This window comes from Nannospalax galili, unplaced genomic scaffold (genome assembly GCF_000622305.1).
Source record: "Nannospalax galili isolate Female #2095 unplaced genomic scaffold, S.galili_v1.0 scaffold721, whole genome shotgun sequence".
NCBI lineage: Eukaryota > Metazoa > Chordata > Mammalia > Rodentia > Spalacidae > Nannospalax > Nannospalax galili.
In genome coordinates this window covers 183,467-210,311 of record NW_008344843.1, presented here as the reverse complement: position 1 = coordinate 210,311, position 26,845 = coordinate 183,467, and the positions used below count along the sequence as shown (strand labels likewise).

At 53.4% G+C, this 26,845-nt stretch overlaps 3 protein-coding genes across 4 annotated transcripts in view; all 3 read left to right on the top strand.

Moving 5' to 3' along the window:
- The window catches only part of Mdc1 (mediator of DNA damage checkpoint 1), a 17,138-nt gene extending 2,526 nt beyond the window's left edge, over positions 1-14,612 (top strand). The window contains 16 exon segments of the mRNA XM_029567407.1: positions 437-648; positions 1,513-1,893; positions 1,979-2,054; positions 2,552-3,326; positions 3,328-3,534; positions 3,570-3,879; positions 4,021-4,086; positions 4,255-4,347; positions 6,061-6,777; positions 6,882-6,919; positions 7,685-9,073; positions 9,150-9,275; positions 9,381-9,563; positions 9,855-9,980; positions 10,097-10,207; positions 12,740-14,612. Of these exon segments, the coding sequence (XP_029423267.1) occupies positions 465-648; positions 1,513-1,893; positions 1,979-2,054; positions 2,552-3,326; positions 3,328-3,534; positions 3,570-3,879; positions 4,021-4,086; positions 4,255-4,347; positions 6,061-6,777; positions 6,882-6,919; positions 7,685-9,073; positions 9,150-9,275; positions 9,381-9,563; positions 9,855-9,980; positions 10,097-10,207; positions 12,740-12,952 (4,995 nt within the window). The 5' untranslated portion in view covers positions 437-464 and the 3' untranslated portion in view covers positions 12,953-14,612.
- Positions 14,613-15,845: 1,233 nt separating this feature from the next.
- On the top strand, positions 15,846-19,182 carry Nrm (nurim). Its single transcript, XM_008841237.3, has 4 exons — positions 15,846-16,173; positions 17,129-17,325; positions 17,866-18,042; positions 18,344-19,182. Exons 1-4 carry the CDS (start codon positions 16,041-16,043, stop codon positions 18,623-18,625), a joined length of 789 nt encoding a protein of 262 aa, XP_008839459.1. The 5' UTR covers positions 15,846-16,040; the 3' UTR covers positions 18,626-19,182.
- A 153-nt stretch (positions 19,183-19,335) lies between these two features.
- Ppp1r18 (protein phosphatase 1 regulatory subunit 18) overlaps positions 19,336-26,845 on the top strand; it is a 13,468-nt gene continuing 5,958 nt past the window's right edge. Inside the window, exons 1-2 of one of the 2 annotated variants that reach the window (XM_008841236.3) lie at positions 19,336-19,963; positions 20,872-22,468. In XM_008841236.3, the coding sequence (XP_008839458.1) occupies positions 20,891-22,468 (1,578 nt within the window). In that variant the 5' untranslated portion in view covers positions 19,336-19,963; positions 20,872-20,890. Of the gene's footprint in view, positions 19,964-20,340; positions 20,422-20,871; positions 22,469-26,845 lie in introns of those variants that run through there. The other variant, XM_029567408.1, reaches the window with a different exon arrangement.

Genomic DNA, 26,845 nt, shown 5'->3' with positions numbered 1-26,845 from the left:
ATATACCTAATGTTTTTTGTGTTGTGGCCAGAAGTATAAATAAATATTTGTATACCGTTTGGGGAGGCAAGGTTTTTGGGGGTGATTTTTGATTTGTATTTGTTTTTTGGAGACAGGGTTTCCCTGTAGCCACAGCTGGCCTGGAACTTACTATGTAGACCAGGTTGACCTCAGTCTCAGAGAGCCACCTGCCTCTGCCTCCCGAGTACTGGGATTATATGTATATGCCATCCTGTCTGGCTCAAAGTTTATTTTTCATGAGTAGTGCTGGGTGTTGAACCCACAGCCTCACATAGGCTAGGCAGACATTCTACCACTGAGATATGCCTGCTTCCCCCACACTACCCTTCACATGCTTCAGAACCTTTGATAGAAGAACACTGCCCCCACAGCTACCCAGCTTCACCTACACTTCCTGTTTCTCTCTGATATGTAGACAAACCAGTGATGGGGGTGATGAGGCGATGACATCGTTTCTTCCCCAGATCATGGAGGACACCCAGGCTGTTTGCTGGGACGATGATGATGATGAGGAGGAGGACAAGAAGCAGCAAGAGGGGACAGAAGGATCCAGGGAACCCCTGCAGTGTAAACTGGAGCCTGTAGGGCAGCTGCACATCTTCAGCAGTACCCATGGACCAGAAACAGGTCAGGAGACATTGAGAGCTGAATTATCGCTGCTTTCTCATAGAATCTGGTAGTCGGAGGGTTGATAGAACGTTAATGTGTCTCAAAGAAGGCCTGAAAAATTGTTCTAGTAGGACTATATAGAAGGCTGTTTGAGTTGATTGCTCCAGGCTAGTACCCTATATTTACTAGGAGTGATTTTCTATTGGCAGGGGAAAAGGAAGATTCAAATAAAAATGCAATGTGAGTGGGGCGGTGGTCACACCTTTAACCCAGAACTCTGGAGGCAGAGGCATGCAGATCTTGAGTTCCAGACCAGCCAGGGCCACATAGTGAGACCCTGTCTCAAAAAAACAAACAACCCTGCAGATGGGTCATGGTGGTAGTGGCAGGACAGTGTAACTTAATGCGACTGAATTGTACACTTAGAATGATTAAGATGGTTCAATTTTTATTACATTCTATTTAATTACAACAAAAACATCTACAGCACATTCCTGTAATCCCAGCAATCAGGAGATAAAAGCAGGAGGATCTAATGTTTGAGGACAGCCTGGCCCACATAGTAAGTTTGAAACCAGCCTGGGTGACATAGTGAGACCCTGACTCAAAACAAGGGCTGAGAATGTAGCTCAGGGGAAGAGTGCTTGCCTAGCATGCCTGAGGCGCTGGGTTCAAGTCTCAGCACTGAAAAAAAAACCGTGAGTGGATTGAATACTACAGATGAATAAAGTATTGTAAATAATCTTCCTTGCCTGTATAACCTCAGGCTTTTTATTTATTTAATGCCCGTTAAGGGCTTTGAGTGAGTAGTAGGGTACCTAACTAGAACATCTTCAGGCTGGGACTCTGGCTCTGACAACCTGTCTCCTCTCTGGTCCTTAGATTTCCCACTCTACCTTGGCAAGAATGTGGTCGGCCGAAACCCTGACTGCTCTGTGGTCCTGCCTTTTCCATCCATCTCCAGATGCCACGCGGAGATTAAAATTTCAGCTTGGGACAAGGCACCTCTTCTCCAGGATTGTGGGAGCCTCAATGGTACTCACATTATCAGGCCTCCTAAGGCCCTAGGCCGTGGGGTGAGCCATCGTCTGAGAGACCAGGAATTTTTTCTGTTTGCCAACTTGCCCTGCCAGTACCGTCACCTAAATGTCCCGCTGCACTTGGTCTCCCGGGGCCCTCTCCTCATAGAGGAGACCCCCAGACTACAGGGAAGATCCCAGTCTTCCAGGGTTCTGTTGGCGGAGGACTCAGACGAGGAAAGGAGTAAGTTTGTGCTTTGGATGGGTGGGTGAAGAGACAGGGATGATGTGTGTAAAATGGTCAACTTATTCCTTTCTGTTCTTACCAGGTTTTCCTTCAGGAAGGCGTGTGGTAAATGGATCAAGGACCGTGTCCTCCCCTACAGCAACAGTAGTTCCAGAAAGGTGAGTACCAAAGGGCCAGACACCTGAATCTTCTGCTTTTGTCTTTTGAGACAAGGTCTCTAGTCAGGGCTGACCTCAGGCTCATGGAGTGCTGGGATTATAGGCATGAGCCACCATGCCCAGATTTAGATACCTGAGCTTTTAAAAGAAGGAAGAGCAGGAGCGGTGGTACATACCTTTAATCCTGGCACTTAGGAGCCAGCCTGGTCTACATAGCAAGATCCATACCAGTTGGGGCTACAGGGAGACCCTGTCTCAGAAGGAAAAAGGCAGAAGACCAGGGCCTAAAAGGTCACTTTCTTAAGAGAGGGTGTCTTGGAAGGTGGGACTGCAGGACTGCACATGATTATTGACTAGCTGAATTAAGTTAGGATGAGCACCTCTGATGTACTCAGTGGAGAGGGGAAAGCACCTCCACCTGTGTCTGTCCTCAGTGAGCTCAAACCTGAGTGGTCCCTATCCAGGAAGTACATGCTCTAGATTGTCTCTCTTCACAGTGATGAAGAGGGGCCTTCTCCAGATGTCTCTGGGTCATGTTTGGCCTTCAAGATGGACAGTGACACAGAGGAAGAACTAGGTCAGCAATCAGGAGTCGGGGCGGCCCCTGCAGAGGCGGGAAGGGCAACAGGCATCCAGCTGGTAAACATTCAGCCTACCAAGCAGAGGTCCAAAGACACAAAAGTCAAGAGGAAGGCAGGCAGCGGTGTGGCTGTTGGTTCCATCCTGGAGAGGTGCTCCCATCTTGGGCAGGACAGTGACACAGATGTGGATGAAGAGCACCAGCCTTCTGGCTTTGTGGACAGTGATACGGATGTGGAACAGATCCCTGCCACCCCAGTTGTAGTTCCTGTGAGGAAGAGGCTGGCCCTGCATGGAGTCAGTACCAGGGGTCCTGGAGCATCCGCTGTGGCACATCTACAGGACAGCCCAGCTGGTGGTGTCAGGGACATGGAGGAGGGTGCGGCCCCTCACGCCAGTACTTTGGAGAGAAGCCACATCACTGTGGTGATCAGCAGCGACACAGATGATGAGGAAGCAGCCTCAGTGGCACTCACCTTGGCCCATCTGAAAGGGAGCAGTGCTGGAGCTGCTTCGTGGAGCAGAGATCCAGCTGTGGGGGAGGCCCAGCTGCAGGTCCTGCAGCAAAGCCAAAGTGCCTCTGGCAGAGACAGTGACACAGACGTGGAAGACGAGGGACCGCCAGGGTGCAAGAAAGAGACTGTCCCCAACCACCCCGTGGACAGAGGTGGGGCCCCTGTCTTAACACACACATTCAAAAGAGAGCCGGCATCCCCATAGGCCCAGTGATATAGATAAGGATGTGGATGTGAGCATCCCTGGGAGCCAACTAGAGAACACCCAGGCCTCCTTGGCCATGATAGGCAACCATGCAGAAATGGAGGAGGAAGTCCAACCAGGGCGAGCTGTCCCTCTAGGAGAGAAGTACCAGGTGCCTGTGGAGGGGACACACCAAACAGATGTGGGAGCCGAGAAGGTGCCTCTAGAGGAAGCCAGGCCTCCTGGGAAGGACTGGAAAACAGATGTGGCGAAAGGCCTGTTCTCAGTAGTGGCAGGTATAAGAAACAGCTTCCAGCAGCAGGGGATGCTCGGACAGAGTGGGCTCCAGCTGTTCTTGAGCAGGAGAGTACTCTTCAGGAGGGGGCACAAGGCAGGTCACCTGTGGCACCAGTAGAGCAGGTGGTGGTGTACACAGGCACTCCAGGGGAACCTACCCAGCCACAGAGAGGGGGAACCCAGACCCCCACAGGAAGGGAGAGAGAAGCACATGTGGGGGGGACTAAGAACTGCACAGACCACTGTGATGGTAAGTGCTGCCCTCTGCTCCATCTTGACCCTTGAAGTAAACTGGCTGGCTGTAAGGGTTAGGGAGAGATGTAGAGGTAAAGCAGGAGCTAAGGGTCAGATACTGTTTTTTAGTTATCTATTCTGTACCCATCCCCACCAGATTCTGAAGATCTGTGCCTTCCAGAGACCCAGTGCTTTGTGAAGAGGGAGAGGGAGAGCCCAGAAGGTGAAGATACTGGGTTGTCTGAATCCTGGTGTTGGTGTGGTTTGGGCAGTTAGACTGGTGGTCTTTGAAGGGTGTAAAGGCCAGGCCAGTGTGGGCAGGGCAGGAGGCGGGGAAGAGACCCTGGGGACTCTGCAGGGAAGCTGGCTCTAGCCGTCTCTTCTTGTGCAGCAGTCCCGAGCTTGGAAGATGAGCCAACCCAAGCCTTCCTGTACGTTCTCCCCCAGGAGCTTGACAGTTCCCACTGCAGGTTGCGGACTCCAGGTACAAGAAGTTGTCTTTAACCCCATCTGTGCATCTTGCTTTTTGTTTTGTTTTGTTTTCTTATTTTTAAGTACACGAGTGTTTTGCCTGTAAGTGCACCACATGTGTTCAGTGCCCACGGAGGCCAGAAGTGGGCATTGGATCCCTTGGAACTGGAGTTACAGGCAATTGTTAGCTGCCATGTGGGTACTGGGAATCAAACCAGTACCCACACGGTCCTATGTAAGAGCAGCTGGTGCTCTTAACCACTGAGCCGTCTCTCCAGCCCCAGCATCTTGTTTTTGAGACAAAGAGGAGCTTACATGGTCCAAACTGGCTTCACACCTTGAACTTCTGACCCTTTCCCTCTGGCTCCAAGGCTGGGATTATAGGTGTGTGCCACCACACCAAGCTTTTACGGAGCTATGGTTCATGAGTGCGGCGAGCACACTACCAACTGACTGCCCCAGCCTTACCTTTTGTATTCTTCTGCTATGTTGTTGACGTTTCTCCATTGCATCAGGGAAAATGGATCCCAGACAGGGTGACACGCACTTGTAATTCCAACACTTGGGAGGCAGAGGCAGGAGGATCAGGAGCTCGTGGTCACCCTTGGCTGTGTAGCAAGTTGGAGGCCATCCTGGGCTACATGAAACCTTGTCTCAAAAAAACCAAAATGGGCTTGAGAGATGGCTTGGCAGTTAAGAGCACTTCTTGATCTTCAGTGGACCCAGGTTGGGTTCCAGCCCCATCATCAGGCAGCTCACAACCACCTGTAACTCCCATTCCATGGAATCTAGTGTGTCCCCACATACACACATACTAAAACTTAAATTAAAAAATAAAGCATGGGCCCTGCCTTCCATTGAGTGCCTAGGCCTGAGCATGGATCACATGGTTCCTGTAGGCATGGGGGCTGTCCTGGAGCACATGCACCCTGTGACAGCTCATAGGGCTACTGTCCTGGATCCCATGGTGCGACGTTCTGGAGCACATGGCCTGAATGGGCCCTACCTTGGGCCTGGCCCATGGGTGGTGCTGGAGGTGCTAGCTTCTCACCTCACTGAGATGGAATGGGGATCTTGGAGGAAACTTTCTGGGTTCCTTTGGCAGAGCTAGCACAATGTTCCTGGAATAGCCAGGAAGTCCTGCCAGAGAGTCTGCGAACTCTCCCATTTTATTTTACGTGGAAGATGCTAAGGGACAAATTCACCAAATGTGGCCATATCTTGTGCTGTGTGCCAATAAGACAGAACAGAAAGGGGCTTGGTATGAAGTCTTGCGTCCCAGAGGTGGCCAGAAGCCTGCTGGGTGAATGGCCCTAAGCTGTGGCCAAGAGACAGATGTTTGAATCAACAGAAACACTTAAAACAGTCGGTTTTTTGTTTTGTTTTGTTTTGTTTTTTTGAGACAGGGTCTCCCTATAATTCCAGCTGGCCTGGACCTCACTACATAGGCAAGGCTGGCTCCATCTCACAGAGATCCACCTGCCTGTGCCTCCCTGGTGCTGGGATTAGAGGTGTGACCACCATGCCAGACCCAGCCCTGGCTTTTAAAGAAGCTCCTAAAGCAGCCTTAATTTAAGAGTATGATCTTCCTGGCAGTGTTAAGTGTTACAGCTGCCACCTTTATTCCGGCTTCCCTTTGATGGTCTGTTAGGTATTTATGACTCCTCTTGACTCTTGGCCTCATTGCCTTTTTACCTACTCACTGCTTCTTCCTCTCTGATACTAGGTCCAGGTGCCTTGGGTGTGCCTTGGGAAGACTTGGCTACACAGCCATTTGATCCGAGTGAATTTGATGCTGAGCCCCAGCCCACTGCCATTCACCCTGAAGTTCATGGATCTCTACCTAGGGCACCACCACAACACCCAAATCTGGTTTATACCAGCCAAGTTCACACAGAGCCATTGGGGATTCAAGGCAGCGAGATGCAGACTATGGAGAAAGCCATGGGTATACCAAAGGAAACAGTAGAGAGGGTGACCCCTGGCAGAGGGCCACCGGAGAGGGAAATGAGGGAAAGACCACCAGATACGGAGCAAGAACATGTGATGGGAGAAGAACTAACTTGGGGGACAGAGGACAGGTTGCAGAAGCAGGTGTTCACTGGAGACAGACAGACACAAGAGTCTGACAGGGTGAAGAGTGGGAATCCTGAAGGGGATAGGGAGAGCATGAAGGTAGAAACAGAGACGGCCAAAGACCAGCAAGAGGGAGAGGGACCAGGACCGGAGAGAAAGGGGAAGCCAGCTGGGCCAGAAAGGACCCTGGCTAGAAGGCCAACGATGGAAAGGAGTCATGATCAAGAAGGGCAGGTTACCAGTCCAACGCCAGAGCCTGAAGTTGGGGCAGAGGAACTTGAGGGACTTGCTTCAACCCTGGTAGTTTCTGGGAGCCAGGGAGATGGAGGAAAGGGAGACCCTGTGAGCCCTGGGAGGAAGCAGAGAGGTAAGTGAGGGCAGGGGACCCACGGTGGTACCCAGTCTCCATGGTAATTGGTCCTTGAGCCTCAGACTGCACAGAACTCAGCCATCTCTTTCCTTTCTTACTAGGCCAGTTAAGTTGCAAGATGCCATCTGCTGCTAAGAAGGTGAGAATTGCCTTCTTATCCTGCCCCCTCCACACACAGGTCACACCCCATCCCCAGCAGCTCCTTTGCCCAGCCTTACTCTACTGTTTCTTTGCCTGTGTTCCCTCTGTGTGTATTGGTGCATTTGGGGCGGGGGGGGGCACACATGTTCTCGGTTCCCCCTCCACTTTTGGGGAGGGTGGTGACAGAGTCTCTTGCTGGCTTTGAATTTGCCAAGTAGACTAGGCTGACTGGCCAGAAAGCTCTGGGGATCCCCTTGTCCCCCCCTTCCTAGCACTAGGATTGCAGGCCTGTACCACCATGCCTGGCTCAGGGATCACAGTCCTTGGGTCCCAATGCTGTTCTTCAGCACCCCTGTACCCTGCCAGCCATTGTTCCCAAGTGGGAACTCCCTCTGTCTGACTCAGAAAAGAAGTCTGTTTTTTCTCTCTTTGGCCCACCATGCTATTAGTGACCAACACCCACCACCTGTGGAGAACACTGCCTGGGGTTATAGAGAGAGGGCCCTTGCCCTGTGTGAAAGAGACTGCTTCCTCCTCAGGGAGTTCCCAGCCTAATAGAAGAGAGGTCACAGAGCAGTGCCAGTGAGCACACTGCAGCCGTAAATAGGCTCAGAGCCAGGCGTGGTGGCCAATGCCAGTAATCCTAGCATTCGGAAGGTAGAGGCTGGCTAAGGCTATACCAAAAGCCTTCCTCAAAAAACTCCAGACCAGTTCCCACCTGTTTCTCTTACTGCTTTTCTTCACTTTGCCTCTTTCTCCTCAGGGTTGTCGAGAATCCCCAGCTCCACGCCTGCTTCCTACGGTGCCTGGCACCTCAGCCCCACCCCAGAGTACCTCTCAGATCCAAAAGCATTCTGCACCTCAGCCTTTGATTTCTCCCTCTTCCCCTTCTGAGCAGCACCTTTGTGAGACTCCTCACATAAAGCCTAATGTTGGGTCCCGGCGGTCCTCCAGGATAACCTCTCCACCTTCCTCTGCTGCCTCACCCACAGACCAGCCTGCTGCCCCTAGGCCCATATCTCGGGCCACTAGGGGCAGAGCAACTAGGTTCTCCATCAGGACCCCAGAACCAATTGTTCCCACAAACTCTGAGCTCCAGCTTCCTGCCTCCACAGACCAGCCTGTCATCCCCAAACCTCCATCTTGGAGGGTTACTAGGGGCAGGACAAGTAGGTCCTCTGTTAAGACTCCTGAGCCAGTTATCCCCACAGGTCCCGAAATCCAGCCTCCCATGTCCATAGACCAGCCTGTCACCCCTAACCTTATATTTTGCAGTACTCGGGGCAGGCCAAGTAAGTCCTTTGTTAAGACCCCAGAACCACTTGTCTCCTTTGACCCCAAACTCCAGCCTCCCACCTCCACAGACCAAACTGCCATTCCCAAATCCACATCTCGGGTCACTCGGGTCAGGACAAATAGGTCCTCTGCTAAGACTCTGGAGCCAGTTGTACCCATAGGTCCTGAGCTTCAGCCTCCCACCAGCACAAACCAGCCTGTCACCCCAAACCTCACATCTCAGAGTACTCGGGGCAGGCCAAGTAAGTCCTCTATTGAGACTCCTGAACCAGATGTTCCCACAGCCCCTGAATTCCAACCTCCTATCCCCATAGGCCAGCCTGTCATCCCTGAGGCCACAGGTCAGAGCAGGACACTAAAGTCTTCATCCCTAAATACTGCCCCCGTCTCCACCCCCACTGAACAGCCCCCTGTCGCCACAGCCAAGCCTGCTCCCCTGGACCCTGTTGCTCAGGTCAGTCATGGCAGGAAGCGGAGGGCTGCTGGAAAGCAGGGCTCCCACACAGTTCCCATCAGCCGCAAGCCTTGCTCCATACTCTCTGAACCTGAGTCCCAGCCCTCAACCCAGCAAAGCTTGGGAGCCAAGCCCCTTGCAGCCACTCCTGAGCCTGCTGGTCCCCAGCTTCCTGAGACCCTGACTCACGCTCAAGCTGCCCTGATCCAGAACCAAACAGCAGTGCTCACTCCAGAGCTCAAGCCTGAGGCCTCAGAAATCCTCAAGAGACTTTCCACTACCACAGACTCACTACCACTTCAAAAACATCCCCGAAGAGAAGTCTCCCAGAAAACTCTGTTCCCCAAGGAAGAAGATGTGGGCAAGTTGTCCATTAAAGAAGAGGTGTCGATTAAGGAAGAGGTGAGAGGAAAGCTGGGGACCCCATTTAGGAACTAGAGCTGCAGGGCTCAGAAACATCTACCCAGGTATTTTTCAGCCTCAGGATCAAGCAATTCCAGAGCCAGGGAAGAGAAAGCGGGACCATGGAGAGGACGAACTCCAGGGGACCTCGAATCGCAGCCTCCGAAGGACCAAACCTAACCAAGAAGCAGAAGCCCCCAAAGTAGGAGAAGGGGTTTGGTGGGAAGGCAGGAGGAGGCCTGGGGATTGAGAGATGGGCCCTGCTGGTATGGGTTGCTGTGACTGTCGTACCCCTCCTCCACCCCAGGTGCTCTTCACTGGCGTCGTGGACTCTCGTGGGGAGCGGACTGTGCTATCTCTGGGAGGCAGTGTGGCCAGCTCAGTGAATGAGGCCTCTTACCTGGTCACTGATCGCATCCGAAGGACAGTCAAGTTCTTGTGTGCCCTGGGCAGGGGGATCCCCATCCTCTCTCTGAACTGGCTGTATCAGGTAAGAGGTCAGAAGACCATAAATGGCAGAGACTGCTCAGCTAGCTCCAAGGAAGTGGTGGGAGGAAAGGAGATGAAGAGAGGTGAGTGTTGTAAGGCACAGGGCTTCTTGGGAGAGGACGATAAGGACCAGGGTCACTCTGTGGTAGGACACTTGCCTAGCATGCTTGAAGAATTGGGGTCAATCCCCAGCACTGCAAAATAAGAAAGATAGGATAAGTTCTGTGTCGATGCTTAGCAGCTGTGCTGGCAGGGAGGGGCTGGGCCCAGTGCTGACTGCTTCTTCCCGTAGTCTCGAAAGGCTGGTTACTTCTTGCCCCCTGATGAATACTTGGTGACTGATGCTGAGCAGGAAAAGAACTTTAACTTCAGCCTTCGGGACTCCCTGAACCGGGCTCAGGAGCAAAGACTACTGCAGGTGCGAGGCTGTCTTCTGTACTACGCTTCATGTCGACCCCTGTCCCCTCCTCGGGAGGTTTCCGGTGGTCCTTGGCCTCAGTGTAGACATCTGCTGTCTCTACTACTACTCTCTAGGGCTATGAGATTCATGTGACCCCCGGAGTGCAGCCACCCCCACCTCAGATGGGAGAGATCATCAACTCCTGTGGAGGCACAGTCCTGCCCAGCATGCCCCGCTCCTACAAGGTATGACTGGTGTAGCTGAGCCTGGCGAGGGAGCAGCCAGACCGGTGGTGGGAAAGAAGGGGTTGGGGAAAGGGCTAAAAATGAGGGAAGAAAGTGCTGACTTGGTGTCAGGGTTCATGTGGTACCTGGGGCAAGTTGTGGGAGTCAGTTCTCACCTTCCGCCTTGTGGGTCTTGAACTCAAGTTGTCCGAATGGCTTGGTAGCAAGCACTTATCCACTCACCCATCTCCTTAGCCCTTAGTTATGTTTGGTAATTTAAATCTTTTCAAGTAGACTGGTGTGGTGCTGCACACTGGTAATCCCAGCACTTGGGAGGTGGAGGTAGAAGATGGGTAAGATCAAGGTCATCCCCAGCAGAACAGCACATTTGAGGCCAGCCTGGACTACATGAGATCCTGTCTCAGTACACACATGCACTGACCTAAAGCTGTTCATCCACATCCACCTGTTTCAGTTACGCCAGCTCTAGTCTGTCTGTCCTTCTGTTCTTTCTTAACTCCAGCCTGGGCTCAGTCCTCTGCAGTCCTCTGCCTACCAGTGCTGAACCATGGTGCCTGGCCTTTCTTCGGTTCTTGCTGAAGATTTTTTGTTTTCTGTTTGTTTGTTTTGGTTTTTTAGACAGTCTCACTCATTATGTAGCCCCAGCTGGCCTAGAACTCCCTCCCTATGTAGACCAGGCTAGCCCCAAACAGAGATCCACCTGCTTCTGCTCCTGAGTACTGGGATTAAGGGTGCACCTCTATACCTGATTTTCATATGTGTGGTTTTTTTTGTTTGTTTGTTGTTTTTGTGTTTTTTTTTTTTGATGTGTATGAGTGCTTTGCCCTCATTTATGTATGTGCACTTTGTGTCTGCCTGGTGCCTGAAGATGCCAGAGAAGGCAGATCCCCTGGAACTGGAGTTGCACACAGTTGTGAATCGCCATGTGGGTGCTGGGAACTGAACCTAGGTTCACTGGAAGAGCAGCCAGTGGTCTTAACGGCTGAGCCATCTCTCCAGCCCCAAGACCTTGTCTTAAAACAATAAAAACTTAAAAAACATATTTCCACCCTCCCACATAATTGAATCTTTGATTCTTCAATACCTGATCTTTAAAAGATATGCACCTTTTCTTAAATATTCACAGTATCATTACTGATCTCCAACAAAAGTAACACTTTTTTCACAAATCAAATTTTCCAGTTACCTGAAACATCTTTTTTGTTTGGTTTTGTTTGAGACAGGGTCATATTATATAGCCCAGGCTATCCTCTCGACCCAGCCTCCTAAGTGCTGTAATTATAGGCCTTTGCTACCATACCCAGACAAAACCTGTCTCTTTGTTTTGAGACACTCATTATATAGCCCCAGCTGGCCTGGAACTCACAGAGATCCTCTAGCCTCTGCCTCCCTAGTGCTGGGATTAAAGGCGTGCGGCACCACACCCAGCTGAAAGATGTCTTTTTACGATTGTGTGCAGAATTTTGCCAAGCAAGGTGGTACGTGCCTGTAGGACTGCATACTTGTAGTACCATCTACTCAGGAGGTTGGGACAAGAGGACCCCTTGAACCATACAGGGATATACACAGGAAGGACCCACCACTTTTTTTTTTTTTTTTTTTTTTTTTTGTCTTTTTGAAGCAGGGGTTCCCTGTAGCCCCAGCTATCCTGGAACTCATTATATAGACCAGGCTGGCCTTGAACTCACAGAGATTGGCCTACCTCTGCCTCCCACGTGGTGGGACTACAGGCGTGCACCACTATGCCGGGTTAACAGAATCCACCATATCTTAAAAACAAAAAGCTATGGGTGTGGTGGCCCCATCTCAATCCTAGTACTTCTCAGGAGCCAGAGGCAGGTACAGCTCTGAGTTTGAGGCTAGCCTGGACTGTATAATGAGTTCCAGGCCAGCCAGAGCTACATAGTGAGACCCTGTCACACACACAAAAACCAAACAAACAAAAAGCCAAGATTCCTATAAAGCCCACACATTTTCTGTATTTCCTGATTCTGTTGCTGGGGTGCCCCTGACCCCAGCCCTACCCCGTAGCCTTGTGTTTTTGCAACATTGACCTGACAGACTAGGCCAGTCTTCCTGGAGAATGTTTCCCAGGCAGGGTTTTCATGTGTGCTCTCTTGTTTGTATCTTTTTTTTTGGTCTTTTTGAGACAAGGTCTCCCTGTACAAATCTTAGTTTTAAAAGCTGAGGTAGGTGCTAGAGTGGGCGCTGCTGTAGTGTAACAGACCTGTAATCCCAGAACTCAGGAGGTGGAGACAAGAGGACCAGAAGTTCAAGGTCATCCTTAGCGACATGATAACTTTCAAGCTAGCTTGGGTTACAGCAAATCCTTTCTCAAAAAGAAAAAAAATACTGAGACAAGCTCGGGTTGACCGTTAGTGAAGAAGATGTGACGGCAGATGAATGCTCCGACCGAGACTAGGTCCTGCTTCCTGTTAAGATCTGTTCCCTCACTGACCTGAGTCTGGTTAGTGAGTCCTACATGTTCCGAGGGTTCCTTTTCTCTCCTGACTGTCTTTCGATCTCTTCCAGCCTCACCGCGTTGTCATAACATGCGCCCAAGACTTACCTCGCTGCACCACCCCATCTCGGCTGGGGGTGCCCCTTGTCTCTTCTGAGTTCCTGCTGACTGGAGTGCTGAGGCAGGAAGCCACACCAGAAGCGTTTGTCCTCTCCAGTTTGGAAACACTACCCACCGGAAAACACACGGACACACACAGAGACACAACACACACACAGACATAACACACACCACCCACCTGAAAACACAGACACACACACAGACACACACACACACACACACACACACACACACACACACACAGCTTCAGAAAAGAACTGGAATGTTTGGGAACATGGATAAGGCCAGAAAGATAAGAAAGGTTTTCTCCTTAGATGGCCATCTTTTTTTTTTTTTTTTTTTTTTTTTTTTTTTGTCTTTGAGACGGTCTCCCTAGACGGCCCAGCACTTGAACTTGCTAACCCAAGCTGTGGGTGTAGCTCGGTGGCAAAGCTCTTGCCTAGCACCAGTGAGAAATGCCCAGGTTCTGCCCCAGCACAGGCAGGCTCATATGCAGCCACACTAGTGACCTGCTGTTCACAGCCCAGCATCCTGCCTCCCATTTGGAAGCTATTGCTTCCTCTTTTTCTTCCTGAGATTCTTATCCTCAAAGGAAGTGAGGCGCTTTCAGGGATGCCTGAGAGAGATGATGAGAGGGTGGTTATGGAATGTATTTTCCTGGCCTGCCTCACCTGCTTGGAAACATCCTTTAGCTGTGACTTAGAGCAAGTGTCTGTACTTTCCTGGCCTGCCTTCCCAGTATTTGTAGAATGAGGCCTTTGGTTGATCTCCGTGGTAATACTCACCCTGTACCTTATGGTCAATGTCTGGTGTTTAAAACACAAAAGAGCCGGGTATGGTGGTACACACCTCTAATCTCAGCACTCGGGAGGCAGAGGCAGGCAGATTTCTGTGAGTTCCAGGCCAGCTGGGACTACAGGGAGGCCCTGTCTCAAAAAGAGAAAGAAAAAGTTAAATGGTACAGGGGCAAACACCTGTGACACCAGCACACAGGAGGTTGAGGCAGGGAGATGACAGGTTCCAGGGCAGCCTGGGCTACAGAGTGAAAAAGAGAAGGAAAAAGTGATAGGGTTCCTGTGGGACCCAACAATATTGCTGTCAGTTCTGGGCCCAGGAGAAACATTTAAGCAAGTGCATGGCCAGGCCTGGTAGTGCAGGCCTATAACCCCAGCAGTTGGAGGTAGAGAAAGGGTCAGGAGTTCAAGGTCAGCTTTGGCTACATAGCAAATTGGAGACCAGCCTGGCTTACATGAGACCCTGTGCCAAAAAAAGAAGCAAGCACTTGACATAAATGTTTATGTCACCACCACCCCTCTCCCCAGTGCTGTGGATTGAACCTAGGGCCTAATGCATGCTAGGCAAACTGAGCCTTATCACCAGCCTCTCATCAGTTTTCAAAATAGCCAAAAAGATAGACATCCTGCAGGTGTTCAGCAAGGGTGGATATATAAGCAAATATGTGCGCAGAAAGGGATATTGTTCAGCATAAAGCAATGGGGAGCCAAGACCACCAGCATAACAGTTTCTGAATAAGTATCAAAAATATTTCCTAAGTAAAAGCCAGACAGAGGACATGCATGATTCCACTTAGTGAGCTGTAAATGGGTGAGAATCGAGAGCAGATGGGCAATTGGGGGTTAACTGGGAGCAGGGCAGGGGTTGCTGCGTGGAGGTTAACTGGGAGGTGGAGATGTCTTGGAACCAACAAGAGGGAGTGGTCGTACATTCTGCAGAGTACAATATGCCACTGTATTGAATGTCTCTTAAGTGGTTGGTTTTCTGCTGTTTGAATTTCACTTCAATAAAAATACTCGCAGCTGCTTACTTTGTGTACTTCTCTGCAGCAAATTATGTGTATGTAAGCTTAGAAAACTGTCTCCGTGTTGTAGATAGTGTTAGCTCTGTGCAGCACTTCCTCTGCTGGTGATGGGTTTCAAACCTAGAGCCTTACTCATGTTAGGCAAGTACTCTGTTACCCACCTATGCCCCAGCTGTGTGCTGGGTCTTTTTGGTTTGGTTTCTGGAGATCCTGGGGTTGAACCTAGGAATTCATGCATGCTATCTGGCCAGATGCTTTGCCATGGAACTATATTCCCAGCCCTTTGTTCATTGTGTAAATACATGTGGAGTGTGTACTCGTGTTCATATATATGGAGGCTAGAAGGCAACCTTGGGTGTCACTCTTGAGGAGCAGTTCACCTTGTTTTTCCTTGAGACAGAAATCTCTGGAACCTGGGGCTCACTGATCAGGCCATGCTGGCCAGCCAAGGAATCACAGGCATCTGTCTATTGACTGCCCCAGGGCCGGGATTATGAGTTTAGGACCAAGGGAAACCACAGAGCTTAGTGCCATGCCTTGGTACCCACCCAGAAGCTCTTCTGGGACCGCCATCGGCTCAGGATGAGCTGACCCTAGCTGTGGTTCCATGCTGTAATACCTGCACTTGAACATGGAGGCAGGAGGTTCAGTTCAAGACCATCCTTGGCCACAGCATAGCAGGTTCCAGGCCAGCCTGGGCTACATGAGACTTTTTGAAGACGAGTGGAGAGAGCAGGTATGGAGAGCTTCCTTCAAATCCACTACTGTGCTCATAGACGCTCCACTCAGATTGTTTCCCAGGCAGAAAGCAGGGTAGGGAAGGAATGTGTTGGGAGCGCTATGTAGAGCAGTGCGCAAAGCCTGGTCCAGAACCTGGAGAGGAGGGAAGAGGGGCCGGAGCCTGGAGGGTTGCTGAGACGCTGCCGCTTCCTGCTCTAGGGCAGCGTTATCTCCCTGACCCTCAGGAGTTCTATCTGTAGGCTGAGGGAGTTAGCGCGTGTCATCTGAGGCCCCGTGTACGCACAGCTATGGTGACTGAGTCCTTCACTACATTGCCTTTGGCCTTTTGAGGCCCAGTCTCCATAGTTGTCCATGCTAACTTCAAACTCTCCATCCTCCTGCACGGAGGGAGTCACCGTGCACGGCTCTACAGCATCATTAACCGAATCTATGTTGGGCGTGGCGGCTCCGCCCGTAACCCCACCCCTCGACTGGAAGGTCGAGAGGCTCCCACTTTCCAGGGGAGCCCTGGCCGCGCGGAGATTCGATCCACGCGCGCGGAGCCGCCGCCCTGACGACGCACGCCGGGGGTTCCAGGCTGGGACGCAGGGAGCGACCCGCCTGCGCGCCTGCACAGCGGCGGAGGCGGGGCCCGGGCGGGGCCTGCGGCCGCGGGAACCCCGAGCCCGCCCTCGGCGCGCCCCGCGCTCACCATGGCCCCCGCGCTGCTGCTGGTCCCCGCGGCCCTCGCCTCTTTCATCCTGGCCTTTGGCACCGGAGTGGAGTTCGTGCGCTTCACCTCCCTGCGGCCGCTGCTCGGAGGGATCCCGGAGTCCGGTGGTCGGGGTGAGCCGCGGGGATCCGGCCGAGCTGGAGTTGGGAGGAGGAGCCGCAGGAGCGAGGCGAGGGCGGGGCGTGGAGACAAATGACAGGGAGCTGGACCCGCCAAAGCTGTCGTGCCCAGCCGCTGCTGGCAAGGGGCTTGAGGGCTAATTCCGGAACTCCAGGATTAGCCCTTCACTGAGCTGGAGAGTGCAACACACTACAGTACTGCTTGAAAAAAGAGAACAGCTTTGTAAAGGGCACTAGGGAGCAGGAAAGGTTAAAAAGAGAGACCATTAGAAAACTACCCCTGAGGTGGCTTCCCCAGCCCTTCGTGTGTGTTGGTGTGTGCGTGTGCATGTATGTGTGTAATGTGTGTGTGCATGTACCTATGGGTGCATGGAGGCCAGAGGTCAACCTTGGATTTCCTTTCCACCTCGCTTTGTTTTGGTTGAGATAGGGTCTGGCTAACCTGGAACTCATAAGCAAACCAGGCTGGCCTGGAGCATTGATCCACCTATCTACCTCTCAAGTCAACTTGTATTCTGAGACAGGGTCTCTCACAGGGTGCCTTGGAGTTCACCAACTAGGCTAGACTGGCAGAATAGCAAGTCCCAGGAGTTCTCCCCCACCCTAGATGACAGGCACATACCACCATGCCCAGCCTTTTACATGGGTGTTGAGGATCAAATTGAGGTCCTCCTGCTTCTGTGATGCTTTACCAACTGAGCTATCCCTCCACCCTCCCACCTTGGTTTTAATGGCTGCCCCACCTACATTCTCCAAAGAATCTTCTCCCTCAGACCTTAAAGGAAGCCTAGGGAAAAGGGAAGACTGGAGGGTTGGGGAAGCGAACTGGGCACAGCCTGTGGGACAAGCATCAGGAGACATGGCCTTGGGTCCTGAGGGAAGATGAAGGGGGTGAGCATTGCAGCCATCTTTCTGATCTTTTGAACCTTTCTTCCCTCACCTTCCACAGAGGCCCGCCAAGGCTGGCTGGCTGCCCTGCAGGACCGCAGCATCCTCTCCTCCCTCGCTTGGGATCTGGGGCTCTTGCTACTGTTTGTGATGCAGCACAGCCTCATGGTGACTGAGAGAGTGAAGATGTGGACATCCCGGTACTTCGGGGTCCTTCAGAGGTCACTGTATGTGGCATGCACTGCCCTGGCCTTGCAGGTATGAGGTATTGACCGAGGGAGAGTTTGTGGGAGGGACAGCTACACTGGAGCCACATAAAATGTGTATGTAAGAGAATGGAGGATGGGAGGATGCTGACTGCAGCTTGTTCCTCCAAGGCACATACCCCACTGTCAGGGACGGTGCACCTGGTACCCAGCACAGAATGTACAGCCCCACTGTTGCAACTTTGTTCATGTTGTCCTGCCCTAGATCCCTCCTCAGTCCTCCCATCTTCCAATCCCCCTCCTGAGGTCTCAAGAGAAGATTTGCTTTCCACTTAGTTATCTTGTCTCCTTACTGGGTGCTTGGCATAGGCCACTTTGTATGCTACCCCCCCCCCATCCATTCTTCATGTAGACATGGGTCATCTTCGCTTTCTTGGGATCGAATCCAGAGCATTGCACGTTGTAAATATTTACTGGTGATGTGGGGGAAGAGCTGTAGATTACTCTGGGGCGGGGCAGCCTCTGGGTCTTGGTTTCTCATGAGTGGGCAGGGTAGACCACCAGGATTCCCCAGCCTCTCATCCTTTCTCAGCTGGTGATGCGGTACTGGGAGTCTGTTCCCACAGGCCCTGTGTTGTGGGAGGCTCGGACTGAGCCATGGGCCACCTGGGTGCCCCTCCTCTGTTTTGTGCTGCACGTCATTTCCTGGCTCCTCATCTTCAGCATCCTTCTGGTGTTTGACTACGCTGAGCTCATGGGCCTCAAACAGGTGAGGATGGAGCCCCTACCTGAGACCTGTCTGCCACACTCTCTCCTGCACAGTCCTATTGGATTTCTACCCCTTGCCTCCTTAGGATGGCCTTCCTTCCTCGTCCTCTCAAAGGCCAGCAACCATGGGTTTCCTGGGCCTGGGGAGGTTGCATAAACCAAAGACTCAGGTTGAGGTGGCATCTCAAAAGGAGTCCTGAGCCTAATCCTAAGCTGGTGTTGCCCGGAAAAGGACAAAAGCTGCTAAGTGAACAAGAAGGGGCTTGTCTTGATTCCAATGCTGTCTGTCTGGCCTCTCCTAGGTCTATTACCATGTGCTGGGGCTGGGTGAGCCGCTGGCCCTCAAGTCTCCACGGGCTCTAAGGCTCTTTTCCCACCTTCGCCACCCAGTGTGTGTGGAACTGCTGACCGTGCTGTGGGTAGTCCCCACTCTGGGCACCGATCGCCTCCTTCTCGCTCTCCTCCTCACCCTCTACCTGGGCTTGGCTCATGGGCTTGACCAGCAAGACCTCCACTACCTGCGTGCTCAGCTACAAAGAAAACTCCAGCTGCTTTCCAGGCCTCAGGATGGAGAGGCAGAGTGAGGAAGGAGCCGGCTCTGGTTCCCAGCCCTGTTCTTCCTTTCACCCCCAAGTTCAAAATCCTTTGGCATCCAGGTTCTGGCTGCTTCAGACCGGAGTCTGGAACCCAAGCATTGAAGGGAGCTGTCCCTTCTCCTGGGGAGACCTCATCCCAGGTGCAGCTCTACACTCTAAATTCAGTTTCAGCCACTAGGCTCCCCTTCTCATCCAGGAAAATGAGGTGCGGTGCGGACCCCGTCAGCCTTCTCATCATCTAGATCTAAGGCATGACACTCCCCTCAACCCTCTCACGGTCAGCCCTGGGCACCTTCCTAGCAGTGGCTCTGCCCCTCAGGATTGCCTACATCCCCACCCCCACCCCGCCTCCAGCTTTCACTCCCAGGGGCTGGGGTCAGGGCCTGTCGGCAAGTTTGCAAATAGAGGCTGTTCCCTCTGGGGCACAGCGGTGCGTGCGCCCCAATCCTGCCAGGGCGGATTCTCCCGTTCTCAACTCGTGACTCAGGGTCCCCTGCCCTCCCTAGTAACATGCGCTGGAGAAAAATAAAACTTTTTTCTACATATGGCATCTAGTCGCCTGTCCATGTATCCCACCCCGAGCTCGGGTAGGGTCAGCCACCCCACCCCTCAGCGAGCGCCCGGTTGGGGCCACGCCCCGTGGGTCCGCCTCCACCTCCCAGTTGCCTGGTCCCGCTTTCTCCAACGATCCCAGTTTCTCCCAGATCAGACGGGCCCGTGAGACAGGGTGAATCTCAACTCCCAAGCCATGCGCCTTTGTGCACCTCTCCTGCCCGGCAGCCGCCCTCTCCGCCTAAGTAACAAAGACTGGCTGGGGAAGGCAAAAGCGTGGGGAGGAGCGGCGAGAGATGGGAAGGGAGGGCCCGGCTTGCCACAGCTGCCGCTTCCTCCCCGAGTCCCTCGGGGGGCCTGAGTCACGGGCCGCCGCCCGGGGTTGGCGAGCTCGGGGGTGGGGAGGGGGTCTGCGCACCGCGTCTCCAGGGCTGCCAGGCTGGAGGCGGGCGCGGGCCTCTGGGGACGGAGGGCGAAGGGCCGGGGATTGCCACCGCGGGAGGGAAGTCCCATGGCCGAGTGAGTTCCGCGAGGGGAGGGCAACGAGGCCCCGCCCCGGCCCGGGCTCCGCCCTGCGCCCCCTTCCCTCGCCCCATTGTCCGTAGACAAAGCGGTCGCCGCCCCCCGCCCGGCCCCCGGTCTCTGTCTAGGTCCCTCCTCCTCGGCTCCCCTCCTCCCTCCAGACTCCGGATCTCCCTTCGGCCTCTCTCCTCATCTTCCTCTCTCCGGGACGCCTGGCTCCTCCGCACCTCCTCCCCGGGACCCCCGAGGCGTGTGAGTTAACTGCGGGGCTCCCACTACAGGGGAGGTATCTCCTGGCTCCTGTCCCCCACACGTCCCTCCCCCAGACCCTGCGCTGCGTCCCCTTTGTGCCGAGATGGCCTGTACGTGTGGTCAGGGCGGGTGCATTGGTCGGTCCAGGCCCTTGGGAGCGGGGATCCCTAACAGCAGACGCGCCACGCAGGTCCTCGGCAGGTCGGGGGTCCCAGGGCGCAGCGAGTCGGGGAGGCCTGCGAGGGCGACGGAACTAGACACGAGGGGACGCCAGGGTTCCAGGGACGCGTTGGCAGCTCGCGCGCCCGGGTTCCGAAAGTCCCCGAGGAGGGTATTTCCCCCGACCCGCCCCTGGGGCGGAGTGGCCCGCGGACCCAAGGGGCGGGGCCGTGCGCGGCGGGGAACGAGAGCTGGGACCCGGGAACCCGCCGAGACCTGCGCCCTGACCGGCAGCCCCGGTCCGCTTCTCCCCTGGACCTCTGCTCTCTCCGCGTTTCCCCATCCCCAGCCACCCCTCGCCGTCCGGTTCCCTGCTCTTCCCTTCCCTCTCATCACCCCTGGGTACCCCGAGGCGACCTCTCCTGGAACCCTCTCGCTTCTCGCCCCAGTCCCTCTTCTCCCTCACTCCAGCTTCTCCCTTGCTCCTTCCCACATCCTTGAGACTGGCTCAGTCTCTGCCAGGAATCTGGACTCTTCCTCTCCCATTCTCCCCACCCCCTACTTGGCGCTCAGCTCCACCATTTCACTTTCTCCCTCTGCTTTCCCTCCTCTCCAGGCTTCCCTCTATCTTCATCCTTAGTTCTACTGTCCTCCGTCACACCTTTTCCCATCACTTCCTCCTCCCCCATCCCCACTCTCTTGCCCCCGGGCCTCCCTGAAGCCTGCCCTTCCTGTTCTCTGTCCCCCAGTGCACTCTACCCAGGGACCATGACCGCTATCCCAGACTGGAAACTCCAGCTGTTAGCCCGCCGTCGGCAGGAGGAGGCAGCGGTTCGTGGTCGGGAGAAGGCAGAGAGGGATCGCCTGTCCCAGATGCCAGCCTGGAAGCGGGGGATCCTGGAGCGCCGTCGGGCCAAGCTGGGCCTGCCTCCTGGAGAGGCCAGCCCTGTGTCTGGGACTGCAGAGGCGGGACCTCCAAATCCAGATGAGCCTGCTGTCCTCCTGGAGGCCATCGGGCCAGTACACCAGAACCGATTCATCCAGCAGGAGCGGCAACGGCAGCAGCTGCAGCGCAACGAAGAGCTGCTTGCTGATAGGAAACTAGGGCCTCTGGAGGCCCGAGAATGGAGATCCAGCCCTGGGAATTTAAGAGATCAGAGCCCCAAGGAAAGAGAGCCGAGAGAAGAGAGACTAAGTCCCAGGGAAGCCAGAGAGAGAAGGCTGGGGCCAGGGGGAGCCCAGGAGTCCAGCTCCAGGCCTTTGGAGACTCCAGTTGGGAGGCAGAGCCCAGGAGAGGCCAAGGACCTGAGCTCAAAACCAGCAGAGATTCAGAAATGGAGATTGAGTCCAGGGGAAACTCCAGAGCGGAGTCTGAGGCTGGCAGAGCCTGGAGATCACAGTCCAAGGAGGGAAGAGGGCCTAGAAAGCAGACTGAGCCCTGGGGAGTCTGGAGACCAGAGGCTGGGCCTGACAGAAGCCCATAAATGGAGTCCCCACTCTAGAGAGTCACAGCCAGAGGCCTCAGAGTGGAGGCTGAACTCGAGGGAAGAAAGGAAAGACTGTGTGGAGGACTATGGGGGAAACGAAGAGAACCCAAGTCCAGGGATGGTCCCAGAAGGGTCGGTAGGACCGGCAGAGACCCCGACAAAGGAGGTTAAAGCCTCCATCTCTAGAGGAGTGGAGACTGCTGAGCAGAGGCCCAGCCCTGTGGAGGACGGTGAGAGGGGTCTGAGGCCCTCTGAAGGCTGGAAATGGACCCTAAACTCTGGGAAGGCTCGAGAACGGACATCCCGGGAGCTAGAGACTCAAACTCAGAAGCCTCCAGCATCTGCAGAGAAGTGCCTAGGGCCTTCTGGTGTGGAGGCTGAAGGGGAGGCTGAGGAGGAGACAGGAGCTCAGAGCAGGCCTCTGGGAGCCCTGCAGGACCTCTGCTCTGGGTCCTCCCCTCTTCCACCAGAGGATGCTGGGACCGGAGGCACCAGACAGCAGGAAGAGGAAGCAGCCGAACCCGGGCCCCCACCACCACCAGCCCTTCTGTCTCCCCCACCCCCAGCCCCAAGTGCCCCCCAGCCTCCTGGGGATCCTCTCATGAGCCGGCTATTCTATGGGGTGAAGGCAGGGCCTGGGGTGGGGGCCCCCCGCCGCAGTGGACACACCTTCACTGTCAACCCCCGGAGGTCTATGCCCCCTGCAAACCCAGCCCCTCCAGCCACTGCTGATGCTGCAGGCCCCGGAGCTGGGAAGAAGCGGTACCCGACTGCCGAGGAGATCCTGGTGCTGGGGGGCTACCTCCGTCTCAGCCGAAGCTGCCTTGTCAAGGGGTCCCCTGAAAGACATCACAAACAGGTAAGGAAGCTGCCAGGCCTGACTGGGTAGGAGCGCTCTTTCCAGTTCTGTCTGGACTCCAGTATTTCTTGCTTTTTTATACTCTGTTCTTCTCGATTCCTGCCGCCTCCCTTCCTCCGTCCGAGCACACACCCTTCCTTCTGGTAGCCCTCCTTTGCCATTCATTTCAGAGCCCCAAGGATCTGCCCAGCCACCAACCGCTGTGCCGGGGTGTACCATTTTCAGGGTCCTGGCCCTCAGGCTCTCAGATACCCAAGCCCTTCTGGTAGGCGAGGAGAGCTGGCCACCGTGTAGCTGTGAGGCCAGAGTCCCCAGGTGAAAAATCAGCTTTGAACGGGAGAGAATGTAGTGTGGAGACAGGAAGCCAGGGAAAGTGGAGGGAAGTTGGAAGGAAAGCGCTCAGCTCCAAGAAAGAGGGGCAGAAGTAAATGGGGACATCCCAGGATGGAGGGGGTGTGTGAGATGGAACAGAGCAGAGAGAAGGCTTTTGGACCCCAAGTCTGCCCCACAAGAGAGGCTCATACAAAGGCCATTTGAAGTAGGGGACCTCAGGGATGCCTACCCCCCAGCTGGGCTACTCATCAGATAGTACTTCCTTCTCCCTGAGGACAAGAAAGCATTCTCCCCTTCCAAAATATCCCCCTTCCCCCATCTTTCCTCCCTGGGCTTCCCCTCCCCCTCAGAACTGGCTCAGTCCTGGTTTTCCCCTGTGTTCCTGCTACCCTGGCCTTTCCCTCCCCTTGAGGCAGAAAAAGAGAAGTTGAGATGGAGGCAGGGAACTGAGAGCTGAGGCTGAGAGGCACTGTGGGAGCTGGGGGCAGGCGGGGGCTGAGGCAGGCAGAGGGGCAGAGACTGGACTGGGCAGAGTCACCCTCTAGCCCTGGCCCAAGGCCTTCCTTGTACGTACCAATCAGCTTCCTCCTTGAAAAATCTCTGGGGAGAGATGGTCCTACGTGCAGACTCAGAAGTCTCACCGCTCAGCATCTTTCCAGGCCTGGGAAACCTGTCACTTCCACATCCCATGTAAATTTGTTTTGTGTCCTTGGTGTCAGTGGGAGACCGCAAGATCCAAAAATCAGGGTTAAGTATGGGGATCATGTTTTTGTACAGTGTTGGTATTCGTGACATTTGAAACATGATTTATTTTGGTGGGTTCCCCCATCCCCAGCCCCAATTCATCGTCCCTGAAGCCCCCACTCCCTGTGGTGGACCTGAGAGTCCACGCTCAGCCTTCAAGCTGCTTTTGGCCTTTTCCTCTCAGGGCTAGGCAGATATAAAGGAAGACAGGAAATCCTCCCAGGTGAGCTGTTTAGAAGCCTCTTCCTACTGAGGATGGCTTGTGCCTTTGGGGAATCAAGACCTTGGGGCCCAAGCCTAGGGTCCATCTGAGGGCAGCCAGTGCAAAGCAGGACCTATGCTGGGGACTGGACCCAGGTCAGCAAGAAGGGGCGGAAGCAGACAGTCCAAACAGGAAGCCTGGGGTGGGGGCCGGAAGGCTGGTGGGACTGAGTGGGAACACTGGGCCTTGGGCCTGCCAGAACTGTGCTCAGGATGTGGTGAGAGAATCAGGAAGCAGTCACACTGGAGTGGGGGTGGGGAGGGGGCCACTGAGTTCCCTAGACCTGGCCATCTCTCCCTCTACCCTCTCTCAGTGCAGACCCAGCCGCTTCTCCCTCAGCCCTCTCTCAGCCTCAGCAAGGACTGGTGTGCCTTGTCCTACCTCTGCCCCAACCACTACCCCTGCCCTTCACCTTCCCTAAATAGTAACTTTGCAGGCTCCTTCTATCCAGCTGATTCCCTGCCATCAGAGAGACACCCAGCCCTGCCCTGAGTTGGGACAGGCTGTGGCTGGTGCTCTTCCCCTGAGGCCTCTCAGTCTGGAGACCTGCTCCTCCCTCTCTGGCCCCCTTGTGACCTTATATAGCTGATGGGAGAGGAGGGAGTGAGTCACTTCCCTCCCTGTCCCCACCTCCTTTGCAGGCTGTGCATTCCTGAGAAGCCCTGTCAGAAGCTACTGAGAATGGGGTGACACTTAAGTAGACAGCAAGGGAGGTAGACGGGGTGCCAAAATGAACCCTTTTGAACAGACCATGAACTATGGAAAGGGATAGAAAAGAAAACAACATTGGGCTCCTAGATATTTAGGTAAAATTGCCAGCAACAGAGACAGAAAGGGTCCCTTTCTAGAAACTGGGATGTGAGCCGTCTGGTGGCTGTCCCTTCATTCTACCAGCATTTCCACAGACACGAACTGGGACAGACAGACTGGGATACCCCCCATATTGTGCCCCCAGCCTTGGTCCTCTGTTGGGACAGCACCCGATGTCTAGACATACCTTAACCTTATGCACTGTGGCCACTTCCTGGCTCTTTTGATGGCAGCCGAAGGTACAGAGTCAATACAATTAGCCTTCTGCCTCAAGGGTTCCGCTTCTGTGAGTTTGGCCAAGCACAGATCAGAATTATTCAGGTCGGTAGCACAGACTTCTAATCCTAGCTATGGATGGCAAGTTAAAGTTCAAAGCCAGCCTGGGCTACTTTGTGAGACCCTATCTCAAAAAATAAGAAGGCTGGGAGCTAGGCATGGTAGTGCATGACTGTAATCTCAGCACTTGACAGGAGCAGAAGGACCAAGAGAGCAAGGTCATCCTTGGCTACATAGCAAGTTCAAGGCCAGTCTGGGCTACATAAGACCCTGTTTTCAAAAACAACTACACAGGGCTAGAGAGATGGCTTTGGTTAAGAGCTCCTCTAGAGGACCCAAGTTTGGTTCCCAGCACACAAGTCAGGCAGCTCAACCACCTCTAACTCCAGCTCCAGGGGATCTGATGTCTTCTTCTAGACTCTGTGGGCACCTGCACTCATGTGCACATACCCACACACACATACATAATTTTTAAAATAAGAAAAATAAATCATGGGGCTGGAGAGATGGCTCAGCGGTTAAGAACACTGACTGTTCTTGCAGAAGACCCAGGTTCAGATCCCAGCACCCACATGGCTGGTAACTGTCTGTAACTCCAGTTCCAGGGGATCTGACAGCCTCTTCTGACCTGTCAGGCATTGCACGACATGGGTGCACTTACCTACATACAGGCAATACACTCATACACATAAAATAAAAATAATAAATAGGGCCAGGTGTGGTGGCACATGCCTTTAATCTTAGCACTTAGGAGGCAGAGGCAGGCGGATCTTTGTGAGTTTGAGGCCAGCCTGGTCTACGTAGGCTGGAGAGATGGCTCAGCGGTTAAGAGCACTGACTGCTCTTGCAGAGGGACCGGGGTTTGATTCCCAGCACCCACATTGGTGGTTACGAACCTTCCTTAACTCCAGTTCCAGGGGAATCTGAAGCCCTCTTCTGACCTCAGCATTGCAGGACACAGGTGCACTCACATACATGCAGGCAATACATTCATACACATAAAATAAAAATAATAAAATTTTAAAGAAAGAAAGTAAAAAATGCCAGGCATAATGATGAATTGCTTTAATGCCAGCACTCTGGAGGCAGAGGCAGGCGGATCTCTGAGATCCAGGCCAGCCAGGGCTACATAGTGAGACCCTGTTTCAGAAAATAAAAAACATCACACATTACAAAAGAAAGAAAGAAAATACAAGAAAAAAAAAGATTGAGGATGCAACTCAGTGGTAGACTGCTTGCCTAGCATGTAGAAAGCCCTAGAGTCAATCCCAGCACTTCAAAAAGGCACAAATAATGTATGTATGTATGTATGTATGTATGTATGTATGTATGTATGTATTTATACAGTGTCTCAAATGTAGCCCTGGCTGGCCTAGGACTCAACAGAGATCCCTCGGCCTCCTGAGTGCTAGGGTTAAAGACATGCACACAACCATCAAAAAAAAATTATTTTAATGGACATGTGTACAGGCAAAATAATCAAGCCTCTAAAAAGAAGATGTACAGACTTTGTTTCTTGGCATTATTCCCTAAGTGGGACAGTATGCCAACTATTTATGTAACGTTTACATGTTATCAGATATAAATAAACTAGAGATGATTGAGAGCCCATGGGAAGGGGCCTGGAGAGATAGTTCAGCAGTTAAAAATGTACTGCTCTTGCAGAGGACCAGAGTTCATTGCAGGGGGCGGGGGTATGGGACTCACAACCACCTGTAACTCTAGTTGTAAGGGAATCAGAGGCCCTCACGTGTGCTCGTACACATATAGACACAAAAACATACATGTAAGTAAAAAATAAAATACATGGGAGGACCTGTATAAGTCATATGTAGTATACCATTTTAAAAATTCCTTCCTTCCTTCTTTCTTTTCTTTCTTTCTTTCTTTCTTTCTTTCTTTCTTTCTTTCTTTCTTTCTTTCTTTCTGTTTTTATGGGCCTTTTTCCTACT

Excerpts from the sequence above, each read along its gene's own strand:
- Nrm (XM_008841237.3), top strand. The coding sequence starts at position 16,041 with ATGGCCCCCGCGCTGCTGCTGGTCCCCGCGGCCCTCGCCTCTTTCATC. Across the intron at positions 17,326-17,865 it reads GCACTGCCCTGGCCTTGCAG|CTGGTGATGCGGTACTGGGA; the intron begins GTATGAGGTATT and ends ATCCTTTCTCAG. Across the intron at positions 18,043-18,343 it reads AGCTCATGGGCCTCAAACAG|GTCTATTACCATGTGCTGGG; the intron begins GTGAGGATGGAG and ends GGCCTCTCCTAG.